Here is a 20,256-nt window from a genome sequence, read left to right on the forward strand (position 1 = left end):
TTAAAAAGTGGATTGTTGACAGCACAAATGGTCAGCATATGAGCTCATTTACAAACCAACAAGGTGTGCATGAACAAGCTGAATACATCCAACAAGATTCTAAACAGATGGTCAAGAGCTGCAAACAAAAGCCTACATCTGGCAGAATAGGAGTGTTGCAAGGCCTTTGAGTAAAATTGGAGAACTACCATCTATGAAAGGTGATCAAGCAATAATTTGCCAAGCCTCTCCTTCACCCCATTTATGAACTATTTTTAAGCCTGAACTGTTTGAGTGACTACGGTGCAATTAAAAGCAAGAGAGTGACTCAGTTGATCACTAAGGCGGCTGCAATACAAGTGATTTTGCCCATACAGCGCGTGTCTGTTTTATGGAAAAGATTTTACATTTTGACAGAGTAATGCATAGGTAAAGTACACTAGCTATTGATAGTTTAACTTGTAGTTGAAATATATCAAAGTAAACAAAGTTTGACTTCTGTCTCATGGTTTATTCGTGTTGTTACCAAGTTAACTTCCGGAACTGTTTTTTCCCCTCTTATTCTTTCATGCAATTTACACATCAGATTGAAAAGGCATGAAAATGCATGGCACATAGATCACAAGGAAAACAGAAAACAAAAGAGGCAGCTTTTCTTGCCTTTACCTAATTGTCAATGGGTTAGTAAAGCAATTATCAACGAACAGAGCGCTTAAATGACATGCACAATGCTGTGGGTCTGGAATCACATGTAGGCTATACCAGGTATGGACGGCATATTCCCTTCCCTAAAGGGCATTAGTTGACTTGATGGATTTTAACAACAATTGTTGATGGTTTCAGAGTTACCGTTAACTGATTAATTTTTAATTCCAGATGTGATTTATTGAATTTAAACCATGGTGGGAATTAAACTCATGCCCCCAGAGCAACTGTCCAGGCATTTGGATTAACACTCCAGCAACATCACCACAACCCAGTACTCCCTAGAGTAATAAGCATCAGCTACAGATTGGAGATCCAGAAGAGACAAAAACACATGTTACAACTCAGCCTAATGAAAAACCAAACCTAGGAGAAAAAAAAGGAGGAAATTATTGTGACATGCCATGCAGACAAAATACTCTGCTGAGGGAGAGCATATATTCAACAGTGCCAAACATTCAGCACACAGGGTCCAGGAATCAATGCAGAAGCCTATTTGTAAACAGCAGAGTTAGTAACCTCCAGGTAACCTAAAGATTTGCTTAAGAGAAACTGGAGTTGAAAGCTAAAACTAGTGATAGATTGGTGGACTGATTACTGAAAAATGAAGAGGAGCGTGAAAATATGAGGAAGAGAGAGCAATATGGTGTACACACGAACAACACTTGACAGTATAACAAGTTGAGGACAAGGAAAAATACAGTTGGAAGAATGACCGCCAACTGCAATCAGCAAAAAATATGGTACATGTAGAAAATGAAAATTTAAAAGCATAAAAACAAGCAGCCATGTGAAGTGGACATTTAGACCATGCAGCAGTCAATGGTCACTCTCAGACAAGGAGCGGGTCTAAGTGACCAGGCTACAAAGCAGAAAAATGCTCATAGTTGGCTTACCAAGAATGATTGTGGAAATGTCATAGTCTTTAGATCAGGATCAACTGAAAATAACAAAATTGGCACATAGAGTGTAATCATAAATTAAAATGGAACATTACATTTTAGTTACAAGCAAAACCATACAACTGCAATAAGCAACAGGTACCGATCTAGATTAGGCAGAGTATGCACTAACAGCCCTTTTGTTTTCTTATTCCCTCATGTTTTATGTTCCGTACATCTTCATGACCTCTCAAACTATCCAAAAATGTCAGCATGGATCCAGCCTTTGGAGTTTTTCTCCATCACTTACTGCACTGAGGTCTCCCAAAGTCTTTTACTTTCTCAAAGGTAATCTGGATTGATTATTGACAAGCTCTTTTGCCTTGTAAAGGTTCACTTTGAAATTCTACCTTTGATACCATTCACCTACCATTCACTTCTTGAGACCTTCACACATACCTTCTGTTGTTGATCAAATCCGGCCCTTCCTTCCCCATATTATCTCAAACTGTTCTCAATGGCTAGTTCTAGAAGAACATTCTACCTCTAATATTTGAAATGAACTTGCAGATGTTTCAATTTATGCAGCTTGTCCACTGTCAATTACTAAGTTTAAAATTGTTCACAAGGCCTGTTAGCAAATTGTTATGATCACTTAATCCAAAATCCTTGCTTCTTTTCAAGCTGGTGAATTAACTTCTACGCTACTTTTACAACTGAAATAAGCAAGATTAAATGAAAAGCCACCAGCTTTGCAGCCTGGCTATGTTCCCACTGAAGGTCACAGACCCAAATGGCAACTTGGGCTTTTGGCCCATAGATGCTAACACATCTAAGAATTTCCAATCTATTTGGTTTTTACATAAAGACATTTACTAGGTTCAACATGGTCAAACCAACAGCCAAGAGTTAAAAACAAAATTTTATATGATGGATTTGGCCATCTGGAATATAGGTAAAGCTATGGCGCCAGATTTTGAGAGCTGCTGTGCAACAGTGGTAGGTCAAACAATCACCAGGAGCCATGCCCTCATCCCATCTATCAGCTGTGAATAGATCTGAAGAATTTTTTGTTGCACCAAGGCAAGTGTGACCTGGTCAGTCACTAAATTAAACACCTTCGAGTGTCTCTCTACTTAACGGTTGAATGATGAAGTGTTTGTTAAATTTTTATAGTGTAACATACAGACGCAATGGATTCAGAAGGATAGTGTAACTTGGGTGAAAGTACATTAACACTTGAGTGCATCATGAAGTTGAAATATATACAAATAAACTGTTGGGGTTTAAGTTCTGTCTGACTGGTTCTGTCTTGGTTTTAGTAAACTTTGAGTCCAAATATCCATATGTATAAGCATATTTGTAACAAGTAAAGGTTACAAATATGAAAATTAAAGCAAACTGGTGTGCTGGCTTTGCTATAAGCTCCTTCAATTAATAAGTTGCCTAACAGCAAAACTATTGTTAGTGTACTACAAACTACTCACATCAACATCTTCCAACCCAATATTTGTCTACAGAGTGAACCTAGTTCCTATGCCTTCAATTATTATCAAGACTACCCTTTGCTTTACAATATCTGTGTTTCATTAGAATCAAACACCTTGAAAGCAGAATTTTCCTAACCACGGCCATGATAAATGGTACCCTTTTAACTGCCTTGCTCGCTGTCAGTCTGCTGCTGCTAATCACTAGTCAGATATTTACCACCTCCCAAAAAAAGGATATGACAGCCTCCTGGATTTAAATGCCCACGTAACCATCACCCTCCTTGATACCTGTAATATCTGCACTTTTAAATCTAAACATATCTAAAGTTCCTGAAGACAACAGACAGCAGATGTGTAGATGCACGTGTTTGTCTGGGATCACAAAGATCTCCAAAAACTTCCAAAAAGAAAAGCTGTTGCAGCAGGCTGACAGCACTGCTATTCCAAAATAGCCATTGTTTCATTTATTTAATTAGGCTATGTATTTAATCAGCTCAGCTTAAAAATTTCAAAATAGATATCTGAACTAATTTAAGCTGCCAGTAGGTTAAAGTATTTATCTGTAACACAAACTACTGGATGTACAGAAGGCAAACAGTAATTCCTTCTTCCAACTGCACCCCAGTTCCTATTTGCCCAAATTCAGAACTTTTTCCCTCTGCAATGCACTGTTTTGTTACTATGCTGTATTGAATTTTCAAACCTATCTTTCAGGAAAAGAAAATCTTTGGATTCGTAACAACATAATAAAATAGGTTTTCAGTAAATGTACTTTGTTCACAAATAAAATGTACAATAACTGATGTTAACTACAGTCTGCGAACTTGGTTATTTACCCTCTACTTTAGCAATATCTTGCTCAACCAGCTGAAGTGCAGATACCATACAAAGTTGATAAACAGTAAAATGATGTCTAGGTAAAACGATCAAAAACACTGAACTGAGAAATCAGAGTTAACGTTTTGGGTCCAGTGACCGTCCTTCAGACCCTTCTGAGGAAGGGTCACCGGACCCGAAACGTTAACTGATTTCTCGTCACAGATGCTGCCAAACTTGCTGAGCTGTTCCAGTAATTTTTGTTTTTGATTCTGATTTACAGCATCCACAGTTATTCAGTTTTTTCAAAAAACTGAACTATTACTTTATAAATGGTCATGAAAAATATGTACTCCAAGTTGGTCAACATGAATGACTTAATTAATTTTAAAAAAAGCTTCCCAATTTCCTTTTTTTAATTACCTGTTTCACATTTGGATTTGAAGACCTCTACATGAGATAGCTACCAATCTCGAAGATGGCAAGGAAGCTTTCGCCACAAACAACCCACTAGCTTGACATACAAGTTTCTTGCATCAAAATGTTATGTATAAAAAAAAAATGTATAATTAGCACTTGTGTTTTGAAAGGGAGGAGTTACAAATTTTACTTGCGCAGAGCTAAAAGTTTACAGATATAAATATGATGCACAATCTGTTTAGAAGACAGTCCTTCAGCAATCTCTGCATTATTTCAGTGACTAACCCGTGAGGGATACTGAACTGAAGCAAGGCTCTGAAATCAGAATATGCTGGTATGTTTTAGCTTTAATTTTACAATAATGCTGACTTAGGAAAAGATCAAGGAAGGCAGAGGTTAACTTTTGTGTATGTTTGCAGTAAACTACCACAACAGTTTACTTTTACAGAGCACAACAATAAATAAATCAGCGCGTCCTGTACACTTCACATTCCTGTCGTGGGATGTGACTAGGTAAGATTGACAAAACAGCACACATGCAGCATTAAGGTATTAAGCAAAATGTGATCTGAATAGCATTAAATTCCTTACCCAAAATGTTATAGCTATCTATAAAGTCATACATAAAGAAGAACAAAAATACTTTCTTAATTTGTATACACGTATTTGAATCTCAAAGTAACTTCAATCATTCCACTCAAGTGTTCAGTTCTTGAAATTCTACGAAATACAGTTAAGCTAAATAACTTTTTCCATTTATGCTCATCATGATTTTATTCACTCTTTACAGATCAGATCAACAACGATGGTTTCAAAACAAATCACTGTGTTTCTGTTATTGCTTACACTGAACGTGATCCATGGAATGGGATACAATGCCGCACATCAACGTTTGAAAGGTCATGGTGGTAAGTTTAAACTTAATTTAGGGTCGCTGCCTTTACTGGTTTGTGTAAGACAACGCGGCAAAATGAGGCATGCCTATATTGTATAAGGGGGTAGCCAGCTTCATTCATAACTTATTTACATTTAAAGAATTTGTGTACATTTATTATATACTGTACATTTCTTTAAAAAGTTCAGGTGAAATGTGCAGACAAGTTTCTATACAAGTTTCTTTGATCTCTTCAATTCATTCATTCTTCTGTGCAAACCTCTCATCATGTTTCCTTGCTGCTATGTCGACCATTTTATCACACATTTTCTCACCTTATTTTGTCTTCAGCTTTTACCGTACAGTCCATATTATACACGCGTCAATTATATACTCAAAAATATAGCTCTGCAATACAAAATATGCATATTTGTCTACAAAGTATTGAAATATAGTATTCCATATCTACATTATACAGTATATATGCATACACACTAACATTTCAGAAAAGGTTCAGTTTCCAGACATGCAACGTAGACACACACACACCATACAAAAACATCATTGGATAATGGAACCTGTCTTCACTTTACTCATTTTGATTGGAGAGTAGATATCCGTTTTAACTCCCAGCTATTCTTAAATGGGAAAAATTATGGGCAGAGGAAGCCTATGCTCAATGAACTTTAACAATATATGGTAATTTTCATAAAGCAAGTGTGCACATCAAGAAAAGGGAGAATAAGGTCTTAAAAGTAGGGAAGCTGTAAGCACTTGGAGCAGGCAAATGGGTAAATTAGATGCAGCACAACCTCAGGGTGAGAGGTTTAGACTTGGTGCTGTGATTGAGGGTGCTAACAATGTGGTTGCATCATTTAATTCCACTGCCACTTCTTGTCGTCACCATCCACTTTTCAAGTTTTCTGGGCAATACTCTCAATGCATGATGCGTCAACAGGTGTGGCTTAGACCTCTTTTTAACCTTTCTTTCATGCTGCTCAGGACAGACCACTAAGTAAGGTTCACACAAATTATTTTAGTTTCCAAATGTCCCTCCATTAAAGTCCAGGATTAAAAACAAAGTTGCTGGAAAAGCTCAGCAGGTCTGGTAGCATCTGTGGAGGAGAAAACAGAATTAACGTTTCGGGTCCGGTGACCCTTCCTCAGAAAGTCCAGGATTAGCTCATTTATACAGCTGGTACCGTCCCTAAATTGATGAAGATTCATGAAAACCGTCTACTGAGCATAATCCTGGACACAATGTATTTTGATTGCAATATTTTTTCTGGAAAGGAAATTTGAGATTTCATAAATAATTCAAAAATTCACATCTCACACCTCTAAATTAAAATGTATTCGTTTCTAAGAATACAGTGGAAGTATCCATTAAAATGTTTTCCCACTTCAGGTGTTTTAATACATTGAATAAGTAGCAAGATACAAGATACTGTAACATTTACAAGCATTTTCTGTTTGAACATGCTCAGGTTTTTTATACCATCTATTTGACAAATTACCTGACTTATGAAACTAGGTGAATAATAATATTGTTAAAGTTATCCAGATAGCGCACACTGCTTGCGTCATATATATTTTCTATTAGAAATAGTGTTACACAATCCTAATCAGTCTAATTCTGACAGCAATGCCACAAGCAATCTACTAACATATATGTACAGATGAAAGCAAAGAAAAGCACATTGAATGCATGCAGTCCTTAATATTTAGGTAGAGCAAACATTTAAATCTAAGTATGCCGATTTGCTCAATTGCACATTACTAAGAAAATATCCCTTGCTTTGCATGCAAGGGAATGGTGAATACTTAAAAGTGACTGCTTATGGTTACTATTCAAATCTTATGTATGACAGCTGTATTTATTGTAAATATAAAGATGGAGCAATTTATCACTAATGTGGAATAGCATTCAACATAAAATAGCATTCATCTTGAAAAATATTTGATTACCAACCTCGGGGTGAAAAAATGTGAATATTGAGATCCAATGAGCAATTATTTGAAGAAGGATTTGTTTCTATAATGTTAAGCAGTGTACAAAATGTAAAGTTGCAAATTTTGTGGTGACAATGAAATCTATAAAAGTGATTTAAATAGTACAATTAAACAATGCAGTCAGGAACACAAACTCAGGCTGCTTAGTAAGTTCAGTTTTCCTGCCTTCAATCAAAACAATCTATTTAAAGTAGCTGTAATAAAATGGTATAAAAGGGTGGGCCACAATTGGCAAAAGGAGACAAGGTTATGAGTGAATCAAAGCTAGGTCGGAGAATAAAAACGAAAACCTAATTTTCAACCAAGTCAAAAAATAATCTTGGATCAAAATGACGCATTCACTCAGATGTTAATAGGTGTGAAAAAGTAAAATTATTTGAAAAGTGGTTTTTGTATGGCTACTCTATAAAATAACTAGAGATCAGACATAATATTGAGTTAGGGGTAGGAGAGAGAAATCGAGATAATGTTTTGAACCGAATATGACTGTTCTTCAGAACTGGCAAAAAGAAATTTATAACGGAACTTTATCCTGATCAGCCCATACCTGGGTGACAATAATCTTAAAAAGAGGCACTGAATCCCAAAACAGCAAACGTATAAGAAAACCTTCATTCCCCAGTGGCATCATCTACTTGGTTTCAAACTAAAATAAATATGTGTAACCAACTTAATTTTATTAAATTGTTATAAGAATGATCCATGTTGGCATTTTAGTTCCTGTAGATTTGTACACAGTAGTAGTAGTAAACAAAACAACTGTTTAGTTTTCATAATTGCCTTGTGATGTTTTGCATGATAAAAGCGGCTGGATAAAGCAGTATTATGGTGAGAAAGAGGATCTATGACAACAGGGTGAAGGGGAGTCTGCTATTGCTGCCTCAGTGTTTTCATCCCCAAAATTTCACTTGCAAGCCCATTGGGGCCTGATCTCACCCCACCGCATTGCCACTTTGGGAAGCCCCGATTTAAAAAAAAAAACACAAATTGTTGTTTTGATTGCAATTTAGTTGAAAACTTCCATTGAAAATGCCAAGATTAAATGTCTACTAAATATTTAAATAGAAGTTGTGCTTAAACATGCATCTAATCTATTCATTTTGCTTTTTCTGCTATTTTCCAATACGAGTTTGATAGTGTTTACTATGCTGTTTCCTAAAGCTCTCTATGCACCTAATGTGCAGAACAGTATTGCAATTAATTAGAGTAGGTGACTTTGGTTTTCTGTTATAATTGTACGCTTTAAAGAAATATCTGATGCAGATGATGAATCTTGTTGCAAAAACTTCTTCATCTTTTTAAATGTCAAATTAAAATCATTAAACTTTAAGATTCATTGACTATGGTTATTGATTTTTTAAAACAGGGAGTGATTCAGACGGAGATGATTCCGACAGTTCTGAAGGTAAGTAAAAAGATACTATTGGACCCTGAGGCAAATAACAAGGATGATGCTGCAGATCCATCGAATTTCATATTAATTTGTTATGAATACTGAATACATCACAAAAGTTTTAACTAAATAATAAAAAACTCAATTAATTCATGGTAGAATAGTCCAGAATACTGCAGTGTACTTAACCAATTTAACTAATAATCTTTGAAGCCCCAAAGAAAAATTACATTTGATTCTCTTACATGGTGCTTTAAATCTTCCTGATAAAGCAAGCAGGGTAATTACTGCCAAACATCCAAGTATGGATTCAAATACATATCAAATGTAATCAGTGACCATTGAATTCTGCTGGAATTACAATGTGTTGAATGTGACACCTTTTTGAAAATAGTTATAATACTTCCACACACCCTGTAACTCAAGTAATTTAGGATTCCGCACTTATATGAATTGTCATGAATCATTTGTGCAATTGGTGCAAATACACAAAATTCATCCAAGTAAATCCATTTCGATGAAATTAAATAAAAATTAACTTCTTCACACGTAACATTAGAAATCATAATTCTTCACCTTAATTCCAGTATTTTTTTCTTTACCAGAATAAAAAGGTTGTTGTCAATTTTGTCCAGAATTAGGAGAATTTGTTTATACTATAATCGGTAATCAGAAATATTTGAACATGAATAAAAAATTAAACCAGATAAAACATAAAAGTAATACCTTTTACATCTTTATTTCTAATAAACTGCATGAAGTGTGGGAAGAAAGTGAACTGAATTAAATAAGACAAACTTGAGAATCTTAGACAAAATTTAAAAATTTAGAAAATCTGCAAAAAATAAATTGAACAAAGACATGAGATAAATTATCCAACATGTCTTGCAGAGTAGCAAAATTAAAGAATGAGCCTCAATGAGGAACATTAATCAGTAGACTAGTTTCCAGCAGAAAGGGAACTAAAAATATACAGTCCCACTGGAAAAATAAAAGCAAGTTTTTGCTAAGCTTTAATTTCAGCACCATGATTAATGACTGTAGAACAGCCACACAGAAATGAGGCTCACTCCAATATGGGACAGATGACAACTGCATGCAGATATGAATTCAGTGCAAGCCACAACCTGTTAATATATTGTAGCAGTTATCATTTTATCAGATAAGACTGAGACATTTAGTACTAAAACTAAACCAAAGTATTACCTACAAACGTAGTAGGTAAGTTCTGACATTCAACCATTCACAAAACTAACTTATTCAATTTTAGTTAAATTGCTGCAGTCCATGTATTTTATATACAGAATCGAGAGCTTTCTGGTGTAAAGCAGTACATTATGAAGTCTCTCAGTGTCAAGCTATTTTATCACAATAGATATTATATCTGTGTGCGCATGTGTGTCCACACATTAAGAGAACAAAAGATGATTAAATAAATGTAAATAGTGTGTAAGGGTACAGATAATTCTACTACAATGCATGTTTCGTTAATGTGAATTGGCTGTAACGCAATTGATAAGTGATGGACGCTGTTTGCACAACGCGAACTTTCTGCTGTACAGGTGTAGCAATTTCCCTATAACTCTATATTCTATAGCGCAAGGTCACACAAGAACACAACTATCACATTATAGAAGGACTACCTGTATGGGGAATATGCAGAGAATAACACTAAGCCACGATGCTCATTTGGAGAGCCAGTGTAGACACAATTGGGCTTAATGGCTTCATTCTATGCCATGACATTTCTGTGATTTTTCAATAACAAAAGATAGGCTTTGGAGGAGGATGCAGCAGACCAGTGTCAAAGATTGCACAAGTGTGAAAGGAGGGACAATTGACCATAGAAACATAGAAAATAGGAGAAGAAACTACTCAGCCCTTCAATCTTAGTCCACCATTCAATATGATCGTGGTTGGCCATCTAATTTAGTACCCTGTTGCCATTTTCTCCTCATACCCCATGATCCATTTTCCCTCAAGGATTATAACTCCTTGAAAACACTTCCACAAAAATACATGATTTTTGTTGCAACCATGTCAGTGTTGTAAACGGGGAAAAATATGGATTTGAAAGATTCAGACATATAGCTAAGGGGAAGATGAACATGGATATTTGAAGAGGAAAAGCAGGTTAGAGATGGAGCAGCTATTCAAGGCTAAAGCTGTCAACCATCATTTAAAAAGAAAAGTGGGAGTGGTACTAATTTTGATGTCGACGTGAGGACAGATCTGGAAGAAAAGGTAACACTTGCAATGTCAGCTGCCATGGAGGCCTGGACAGGTAGATAAGTGGTCAACCCACAGAACCCTGACTACTACTCATGATACCACACATCAACAATTTGTACTTATAGTGTGACTATCAGTGCCAATATTCTGGAAAAAAACTCATTAAATTTGAAGACTAATATTATAAATAATATTTTACATCACTATACAAACTTGAGTGATCTAACATTAGTGATCCAAATGTAGTTAGGCTAGTTGTTATGACATCAAATGCATAACTTGAACAGATTTAATCAAAAACGTTAACATAATAAAACTAATATTTGAAGAAAAGAGTTTGGTGGATCTAATTTACTGTTTGTTTGAAATAATACAAAGTGAGATCCCAAGAAATATTAGGAATTAGGAATAAATTAGAATAGTAAGCAGTCAAGAAAACACAAGAATATCCTGACCTTTATTAATGGAGACATATAGTAAACAGCAAAGAGATTATGCTGAACAATTCCTTTATGTTAAATAGAAATATATAAACTTCTGCTTGCTCCTCACAAGGTGACTGCTTGCAAAATAAATGCAATGTACGTTTGGATCACTCTGAGAACGAGAATCAGTATCATGCCAGAGCCGCAATGGGTTTGTGATTAAGGTACACTTTTAAAGCAGAATAGGTGTCTTCTTTTCATTAAAAATCTGAGTTTATGCATGAAAAGAGTGCTTGGCATTTGATGAAAGACATTTCACAGACCATGACACCCACCATGGTCAATTAAAATTAAAGTAGCCAAATGAAATGAATTAGCATGAAGAAAGCAAATTCTAAATCACGTTTTTCTTTTTATTTTGACTAAAAGGAGTATCAAGAGGGCCACGAGGTTACCCAGGTCCACCAGGACCACAAGGTCCACCAGGAGATCCAGGAATCGGACCGCGAGGGGCTCCTGGCAGCTCCGGGCCACGAGGACCACCAGGACAGTCGTCTGCTGGGAAACCAGGTGCTCCAGGAGCATCAGGAAAGCCAGGTGCAAAGGGATCTCCCGGAGAGAAAGGTGACACAGGAGCTCCTGGGAAACCAGGAGAAAAAGGCAGTACAGGACCAAGAGGACCTCCTGGCCCATCTGGATTATCAATTCCTGGTAAACCAGGCTCCCAAGGGGCACCAGGATCACCAGGAGCACCTGGACCGAAAGGCAAGTCAGGAAGTCCAGGTCAACCAGGCCCAAAGGGAGAAAAGGGATCTGGGGCTCCAGGGGCACCAGGTGAAAAAGGTGCTCCAGGACCAAGAGGGCCACCAGGTCCGTCTGGACCAAAAGGAATTGGAAAAACCGGGCCTCCTGGTAAACCAGGTTCCAATGGGGAGAGAGGCGCGCCCGGTTCACAAGGAAAGCCAGGAGCACAAGGCCAGAAAGGGCCACCAGGTCCACCTGGACAATCAAGAAATGGATCCCCTGGACCTAAAGGAGAACCGGGATCACCCGGATCTCCTGGACCAAAGGGCTCACAGGGTCAAAAAGGTTCGCCGGGAGCACCAGGAATGCCAGGCACTGGTAAACCTGGAAATCCAGGACCCAGAGGAGAGCGTGGCCCTGCAGGCTCAAATGGTTATCCTGGAAAAACTGGGAAAAAGGGAGAGCCAGGTCAACCTGGACCACAAGGACCACGAGGACCACAAGGCCCACCAGGCCAGGAAGGTCCAAAAGGGAATCCAGGGCAAAATGGTGCACCAGGACCAAAAGGTAATCCAGGGCCACCAGGTCCACAAGGGCTTCAAGGACCAAAGGGACAGCCAGGGCCAAATGGTGCACCAGGAAAGTCAGGATCTCCAGGACTTCCAGGTAGACCAGGCCCAGAGGGTCAACAAGGAATTCCTGGTCAAAAGGGTGACCCAGGACTATCAGGATCACCTGGTAAATCAGGTAGCCCAGGTTCTCCAGGGTCACCTGGGTACCCTGGAAAAGAAGGAATGAGAGGGCCTGCTGGACCACAAGGTCCAAGAGGTCTACCTGGATATCAAGGATCTCCTGGAAATCCAGGCGAAAGAGGGGAACCTGGCCCGCCTGGTCCCCCAGGTATGCCAGGTAATTATTATGGAAAAATATCAGGTGATGTACCTGATTCACCTGGACGGGAAGGACCTCCAGGTCCACCAGGACGTCCTGGTCCACCAGGACCACCTGGAAAAGTGGTTGTGCAATCAGAGAAGCATAAAATACCAGCATTTACAGCCATTCTCTCTCATTCATTTTCATCGACAGACCAACCAGTGGTGTTTGACAAAATATTAATCAATTCAAATGATAATTATGATCCATCAACTGGGATTTTTACATGCAAAATACCTGGCATCTATCAATTTTCTTATCACATACATGTCAAAGGAGCGAGTGTTTGGGTTGGATTATATAAAAATGAAGAAGCCATAATGTATACATTCGATGACTATAAAAAAGATTACATCGATCAGGCCTCAGGTAGTGCTATAATAAGCTTACGCAAGAAAGACAAAGTTTACATTAAGTTACTGTCAGAAGAATTCAATGGTTTGTATTCATCTGAAAAGAAAAGTTCTTCCTTCTCAGGGTACCTAATTGTTCCATCTTGATGCATATCAACTGAAGCAAGTGCAACTCGAAATGGATGATGGAACCAAATTTATTGTGGCTTTGATGTGATTGAAAGACAAAAGAACTTGATTAGAGATATTTAAAAATAAAACAACAAACCTAAAAGCAGTCAAATTATTGTGAGTTTTCACAGATAATTGAGTTTTTAAGAACAATGTTTGTTCTGCTACCATTATCCATGTCAATAAAATTACTAGAAACAGAATTCTCTGGTTATCATAGTAAAGTTTATTCAATGTAATTTTAATCTAAAACTTAAATCAATTATAATTATAAAGTGAGTTGAGAAAGCCAATCTAAAGTCTGTGATCCCTTACTAGTTATGAAACAATTCCAGGTGCAAGTATCACAGAATTTACAAGTTTCACAGAATTTATTAAGTTTATCACACTTAGTACACAAGAATGATATGTACAATAGGCAGTGGATCAATCAGTTCACTCAGCAACACCAGCTCAAAAACTAAAATAAAAACAGAAATATATTCCTTGGGCATTGCAAAAGTGTCATTTTGGACTGCCAACAACTTTGGTTTCATTTCAGATCTCCAGCATCTGACATTGCTTTTACCAGCTTATTAATCCTTACTACTTACTTCTCCTCTATATGGTCAGTGGTATCTCTGAATTCCAAACAGCTTCAATGAAAATTACGAGGCACCACAAGAATTATTTCTGTTAATATAATCTATAGTATTACATTCTAAGGATTAATATCATCTTATGTCTATTTGATACACTGAAATGTTCTGGAGGATTCCAAAACTCCTCATATGTTATTTAAGGAACCACTTGTTACTGAACGAAAAGAAATCAGTCAGAAAATTTAGTTCTGCCCTCCTTTACTCTCCAAAGAGAAAAGGGTCAAAATTTCCAACAATCAAACCATATCACTGTACTAAATCTGTAAAGCCTAGGCTTGCCTTCTAAAATTACACAAAACAAACTGCAGAACTTAATTCCAAAATTAATATGATGTATTTAGGCTTGTCAAATTTTTTAGGGCATAGAACAATCCAGCTATGAAAGAAATGAAAGCTATTTCATTTCAAAATGGTCTTCCGGTTTAGTTTAGCCATCAAAGTGTGTCTCTTCTAACACAAAGCCCATGTTCGCCTGGTTGCATAAACGCAGCACTGAAACCATAAACCCATGACAGAATTTTGAGTTGAACAATATAGCCATTCTTATAAACAAAAGTCCTTAACATCTCACTTGCATGATCGTTACACAAAGTTAAATATTGAAAAATAATTTTAATACTACACAAGTTAAAAAAGATAAAAAAAGAAATGTGTCATAGACCTACCAGACCATAGGAGTGCATTTCTTTGACAGTATATCTTACTTTAGGATAAATCACTGTCAGAAAACTATAGCTGGAAGTTATTCCTTTGTCCAATTATTACATAATCACAACATACCCTCACCAAATTTCACTTTTTGGCATTTAACAGCGTTGCCAATGCTCTTTCTTAAATCAACAGCTTAAATTTATGTAACATCTTTCCCAAACTGATTTACAGGAGCATTATAAAAAATTTAGTACCAAGCCAAGATAACATTGGACGAGAAGATACCAAACAATTGGTCAAAGAGGTAGGTTTTAACAAAGTATCTTAAAGAAGGAAGGTGAGGTTGACAAGCAGAGAGGTGTAGTTAGAACATTCCATATCTCAACACACCGATCGAAGGAGGCACGGCCACCAATGGGGGAGTGAATGAAATTAGAGGACTTTAAGAGAAACAAATAAGAGTTTTATTATAAGAACTACAGATTTTCAGAGGATTTTGGGAATGGATGAATTTAAAGGGAGGTACAAATCCACGTCAGGATTTGAAAATGGGTTAAAATTTTAAAATTAAGACATTGCTTCACAAGGAGTCATTGTAGACTTGCAACTAGGGAGGTACAACGAACAGACCGAGTTGCAAGTTATAGTACAGACAGCAGAGGTTTGGATGACCTGAAATTAATGCAGAGCAGAAAACGGGACATGAGTCAGGTGTGCTTTGGAAATATCAATTCTAATGTTTATAAAGGCATCAGTGAGGGTTTCAGCAGATGAGATGAAACAAGTCAAGTCAGGCATACTGCTGTCAACGGGTTCAAGGTATTTTTCTCAAGTAAAACTGTGTAGATGAATTTTAGTCATTTCTCTTATTTACCAAACTGGGAATTGCAACAGTACAAAATAGGTTGCAAAGGTCATCATCTTCATGAATCACAGCAAAAGAAAAAACTTTCATTCTTCAAATTTCATCAAGATTGTTAAATTTTTTTTATACAAAAGATCTCCAATTTCTTGTTAATCAAATGAACAAAGTATGCAGTTTCAATCGAATAGGCAAAATAGCGCATTTGCAATTTATAGTTGATACTTGTATTGTATCGCATGACACTTGCATTATATGTTGCATCATATAATGCACAATGGCTCAGTGGACAGCACTGCTGCCTTACAGTGCCAGGGACCCGGATTCGATCCCACCCTCGGGTGACTGTTTTTTGTCTGCGTGGGTTTCCTCTGGGTGCTCCAATTTCTTCCCAGAGTCCAAAGATGCGCAGGTTAGGTCAACTGGCTATGCTAAATTGCTCATAGTGTCCAGGGATTTGTAAGTTAGGTGGATTAGCCATGGGAAATGCAGCGTTATAGGGAGGGGGTGGGGAGAGGGGTCTGGTTGGAATGCTCTTCGGACGGGAGACGTGAATCCGTTGGGATGAATGACCTGTTTCCACACTGTAGGGATTCTATGATACAGCTGGAGGGCAAAAGGTGCCAGTAAGAAAAGTCCAACTCCAATGGACACTAATTATATCAGAACGCATCTCCAGGCTGCAATGACCAATTACTACACATGATAATTCTAATCTTGATGCTAGTACTGCAGACATACATATCCTCGGTTTAAATCTCTGAATTATTACACTATGGCCCTGATGATTATTTTTTTCAAAACCTTTACGGAAGGAGAAGGAGGGAGGTGATGAAAGGCGAGGAAGAGTGGGCAAATCTCTCAAATGACTTCCAGGAATTAAGGAAGCATTCACAAAGAAAGAGTCTTCATCAACTCAGATTATATTTTTCAATGTGCTTCAGGTTTTGTATTTTATTGTAAATTTAAAAATATGGACAGCCGCTTTAAATTGCCTAATGCCTGTATCCAGCAGGTCACTTGTTAAAAGCACGTACTTGGAAGACTAGCTCCACCAGACAACCATTTAAAATATATTACAGAAATACCAGCCACCTTAAAAGGGTTAAACCATTATTAAGCTATTAATTCCATATGAAAGGTTCCTGGATGGTACCATGAGAATTTTCTTTGAGTCATACAAATCTTTTGTAATGATATGATTCAGTCCAACTTACTAGGATCCATGTTGTAGAAAAAGTCAGAAGTCTTTGATCTTCCCTGTGATCCAGCCAAAACAAACCAGAAATTCTAATATTTTTCAATGGCACAGTTAAAATGTCAGAACATGTCAGGTTAATCACATGAATTTTATTTAGATTTAAATTACCACCAGTTTCTTTCAAATGATTAAACACTATTTTCCATTAAAAGTGTCATAACCAAGTTTACACTTAAACATGCAGCTATTGAGAGCTGTGACTATGTGAAGATCAAGTGTGATGGGCAAAGGTAGGCTCAAAGTGAAGTTATTGAACTCAGTAAGATCAACTTAAAGTTAGAATATTAGGTCTAAAACTTGACTGTGACTGATCAGCCAGTCATCCAGCTACACAACTTACTCGGGCTTCATTCTTCTACACAAGCGTAACCTACTCTTTATTTAAATAATATTGGTGTTATGTCTTCCTTCTAGATATTTCCACAGCATGTCATATTGATGACAATCATCACATGCACCAGACATTTGGCCCTCTAGCTCCAAAGCATATCCATAGAATTAGGCAAACTTCTTTCTTATCCAGTTTCATATTACATGCTCACATCTAGGAATGATTCCACCCTTGCTAAACACTGACATTTCTAGACTGCCCAAAATTCTTCCTCTATCATTTGCAGGTTGCTGTTCAGTGACACCACCTACAGGCATTTTCAATATGCACAGAGGACACAGATCAAACTATCCACCATTTTCCTAATTGATGTGGCCACATCTGTGCCCTCAAATTTTAAGGAATGAATCAAAATTTCATCCAGTTGAATATGAGGAAAGTTAAAATCATTGCTTTTCACTTCTGCCAAAACCACCTCTTGTTGCAAATCAGATTGGGGACAATTTCAATGTCCTCTTCGGCCCAAGGCAAGTGTTCATCAATCTGCCTACCATCACTATGAACGGGAGAATTTTACTTAAAATTACCACCCACGTTTCCTTCTGTTTTTCATGACTATACTACATTTGGTTCAATTTTTCTCTTGTCCTCTTAGTCAACTTACACACTCAAAAGGTGACTTCAATCTCCACTAAAGAAACCAACTTATTCAGTATTGCATGCATTTTGTCCATTTGAACACCATTCCAAGTCTTCTTTAAAATTTGCCTGGATTCCCTGCCATCCCCCACCCATCTCCCAGTGAAATGCATTTAATAATTTGATGCATGTCTAATAAAATCCACTCCTGTAATAAGTCCAAAAACTTTAAGCAAATATTTGGCACTAATAGGTTGATGCAATGATCAAATAATCTTAAAGGGATGAAAGATTGTGTTCTTTCATCTTCACTGACCAATAAATTAACTTTTAGCACTATTCGCAACAGTGAAGATATTATCAGGTATGACTGCCACATAACACTTGCATCACAAATGCTGACTTAGTGTTATATTAATATTCGAACAAAGTGCCGAGACATCTTAACATTTGTATTTTCAGAGAAACAAACAGTCTGCAGTCCAATAACAAGTGCGACATTGACCTCAAGTGTTTAAACACCTGTATAAATATCACATTTAATAAACCAACTGTATATAATTTACAGTTTAACTTGCACTGTCACATTATACAGAAGTGGAGAAAATTGTGACACTGACATCAATTTCAGGTGGCAAATCATAGTAACACAAGGGTCCTGTTTGACCCCAACCAACATTACATTACCAGAAATGATATGTATATAGACAAGCTTAGCTTAGTGGGATCACTTACAGAAACTGTCTTTAAGTACTGACTACAACAGAAAATGTCTACTGTAGGGCATTTCCAAAAGAAAGCATTTCGATTACTTTCAATAGATCTGATCAAGTCTATGAATGTCATTAACTTCTTAACATGAAGGAAAAAGAAAGAGATGTAATGTGGTTGACAACTAGGAGGGTAAATTATTCATCATTAAAGTATCTTGTATTACTGTCTTTATGTTATATTTGAGAGAGAATAAATTACTTCACTCCGCTAGAATCTCCCTTGTCATTAAGCCATTGTCATTAAAAATATGACATGATAAATGATTGAGGGGTGAAAACAAAGATCTAATTTACTACTTCTTTATTTTATTCAAAATATGGCACAGCAGGAAGAAAAATCTCATCAGTCTTAACTTGATAAGTAATCAAAAGAAATTCAGTTAAAGGATAACAAGGTGCAGAGCTGGATGAATACAGCAGGCCAAGCAGCATCAGAGGAGCAGGAAAGCTGACATTTCGGGCCTAGACCCTTCTTCAGAAAATTTTCCAAAGAAGGGTCTAGGCCCGACATCAGCTTTCCTGCTCGGCCTGCTGTGTTCATCCAGCTCTGCACCTTGTTATCTCAGATTCTCCAGCATCTGCAGTTCCTACTATCTCTGATTTAGTTAAAGGATGTTTGGTCATTCCAGTTTGAGCAGTTACAATTATGGTTAGTATCAGGACAATTTGTTATGACTGATCATGATTACGCATGTACCATCATAATGCACTCATCCACGCTGAAAAATTACGTAGCAAAGTAAAACTAATTCAATGTGTTTACATAATGAATAGCAACAGTCTGAGGTGGCGTTTCTTCAGGGCATGGAAAGTGACACCCATTGTGTAGATGTCTACTTATATTGCTATTTCCTGTCAACTACCAGAAAATAAATACAAACAATCAAAGACCAAAACAAGCATTGAACCCATACCATATATTCCTTCTTTAAGTCTGAAAATTAACGATTCTAGAGTAATTATCTTTCATGAACTTTAAAATGTAAATATCATGAAAATGTTTAAAAACATGAAAGCATGGAAGATTTTCAATTTCATGGTTATATATTTTAATGCCACAAAAATAGGTTCAAAGAAACAAAGTATCATGCTGTTTGCAGAGACAATATCCAGTAAAAACGGCTTTAAAATTTTCAATCTAGCACCAAAAAAATGACTGTTTACCATTTGACAACTGATTCAGGCTTCTTTTTACACTTACTTTGAAGGATGTGCCCAGTGATTTAACTCAAGAGTAATTCTATGAGCCAAGATGCATTCATATACAGGGGGTGATAGACAGATGTAACAAAAAATGGAAAAAATTTAGATGTAATGCAAGACAAGCTGAAGTTCCTCAAACCTTCACATTGGAAGTGGACATTTTACTACTACGAAATTATTCTCTGGCAGAAACAGGTAGGACATTCTACTTGAATGTTGCAGCTGCATATTGGTAATAGACTGTAAAAGCAAACTTTATCCACATTCCTTCTAACAACCATAGTCACATGCTTAAATACCATCTGGATGGAAGAAACTTCAAAGTACTTTTTTAATGACTGGTAAAAAGGTATGTCCATATCGTAACAGCATGTTCGTTAACACAAATGTAAGAACATTCCAAAATGGAGATTAAAAAGAAGAAAATCCATAACAGACATAACAATGAAGCTTCACGTTGCCTACA

At 36.9% G+C, this 20,256-nt stretch overlaps 2 protein-coding genes across 2 annotated transcripts in view; one reads left to right on the plus strand and one right to left on the minus strand.

Annotated features, from left to right (window-relative positions):
- nt5dc1 (5'-nucleotidase domain containing 1) overlaps positions 1–20,256 on the minus strand; it is a 74,170-nt gene that overhangs the window by 8,523 nt on the left and 45,391 nt on the right. The window lies entirely within an intron of this gene.
- On the plus strand, positions 5,097–13,405 carry LOC109919583 (collagen alpha-1(X) chain-like). Its single transcript, XM_048597404.1, has 3 exons — positions 5,097–5,199; positions 8,545–8,583; positions 11,658–13,405. The coding sequence occupies exons 1-3, from the start codon at positions 5,097–5,099 to the stop codon at positions 13,403–13,405; spliced, it is 1,890 nt and encodes a 629-aa protein (XP_048453361.1).

Source organism: Rhincodon typus, chromosome 5, assembly GCF_021869965.1.
Source record: "Rhincodon typus isolate 14 chromosome 5, sRhiTyp1.1, whole genome shotgun sequence".
NCBI lineage: Eukaryota > Metazoa > Chordata > Chondrichthyes > Orectolobiformes > Rhincodontidae > Rhincodon > Rhincodon typus.

Coding starts and splice junctions, on each gene's coding strand:
- LOC109919583 (XM_048597404.1), top strand. CDS start 5,097: ATGGTTTCAAAACAAATCACTGTGTTTCTGTTATTGCTTACACTGAAC. Junction 5,200..8,544: donor ACGTTTGAAAGGTCATGGTG/GTAAGTTTAAAC, acceptor TTTTTAAAACAG/GGAGTGATTCAGACGGAGAT. Junction 8,584..11,657: donor TGATTCCGACAGTTCTGAAG/GTAAGTAAAAAG, acceptor TTTGACTAAAAG/GAGTATCAAGAGGGCCACGA.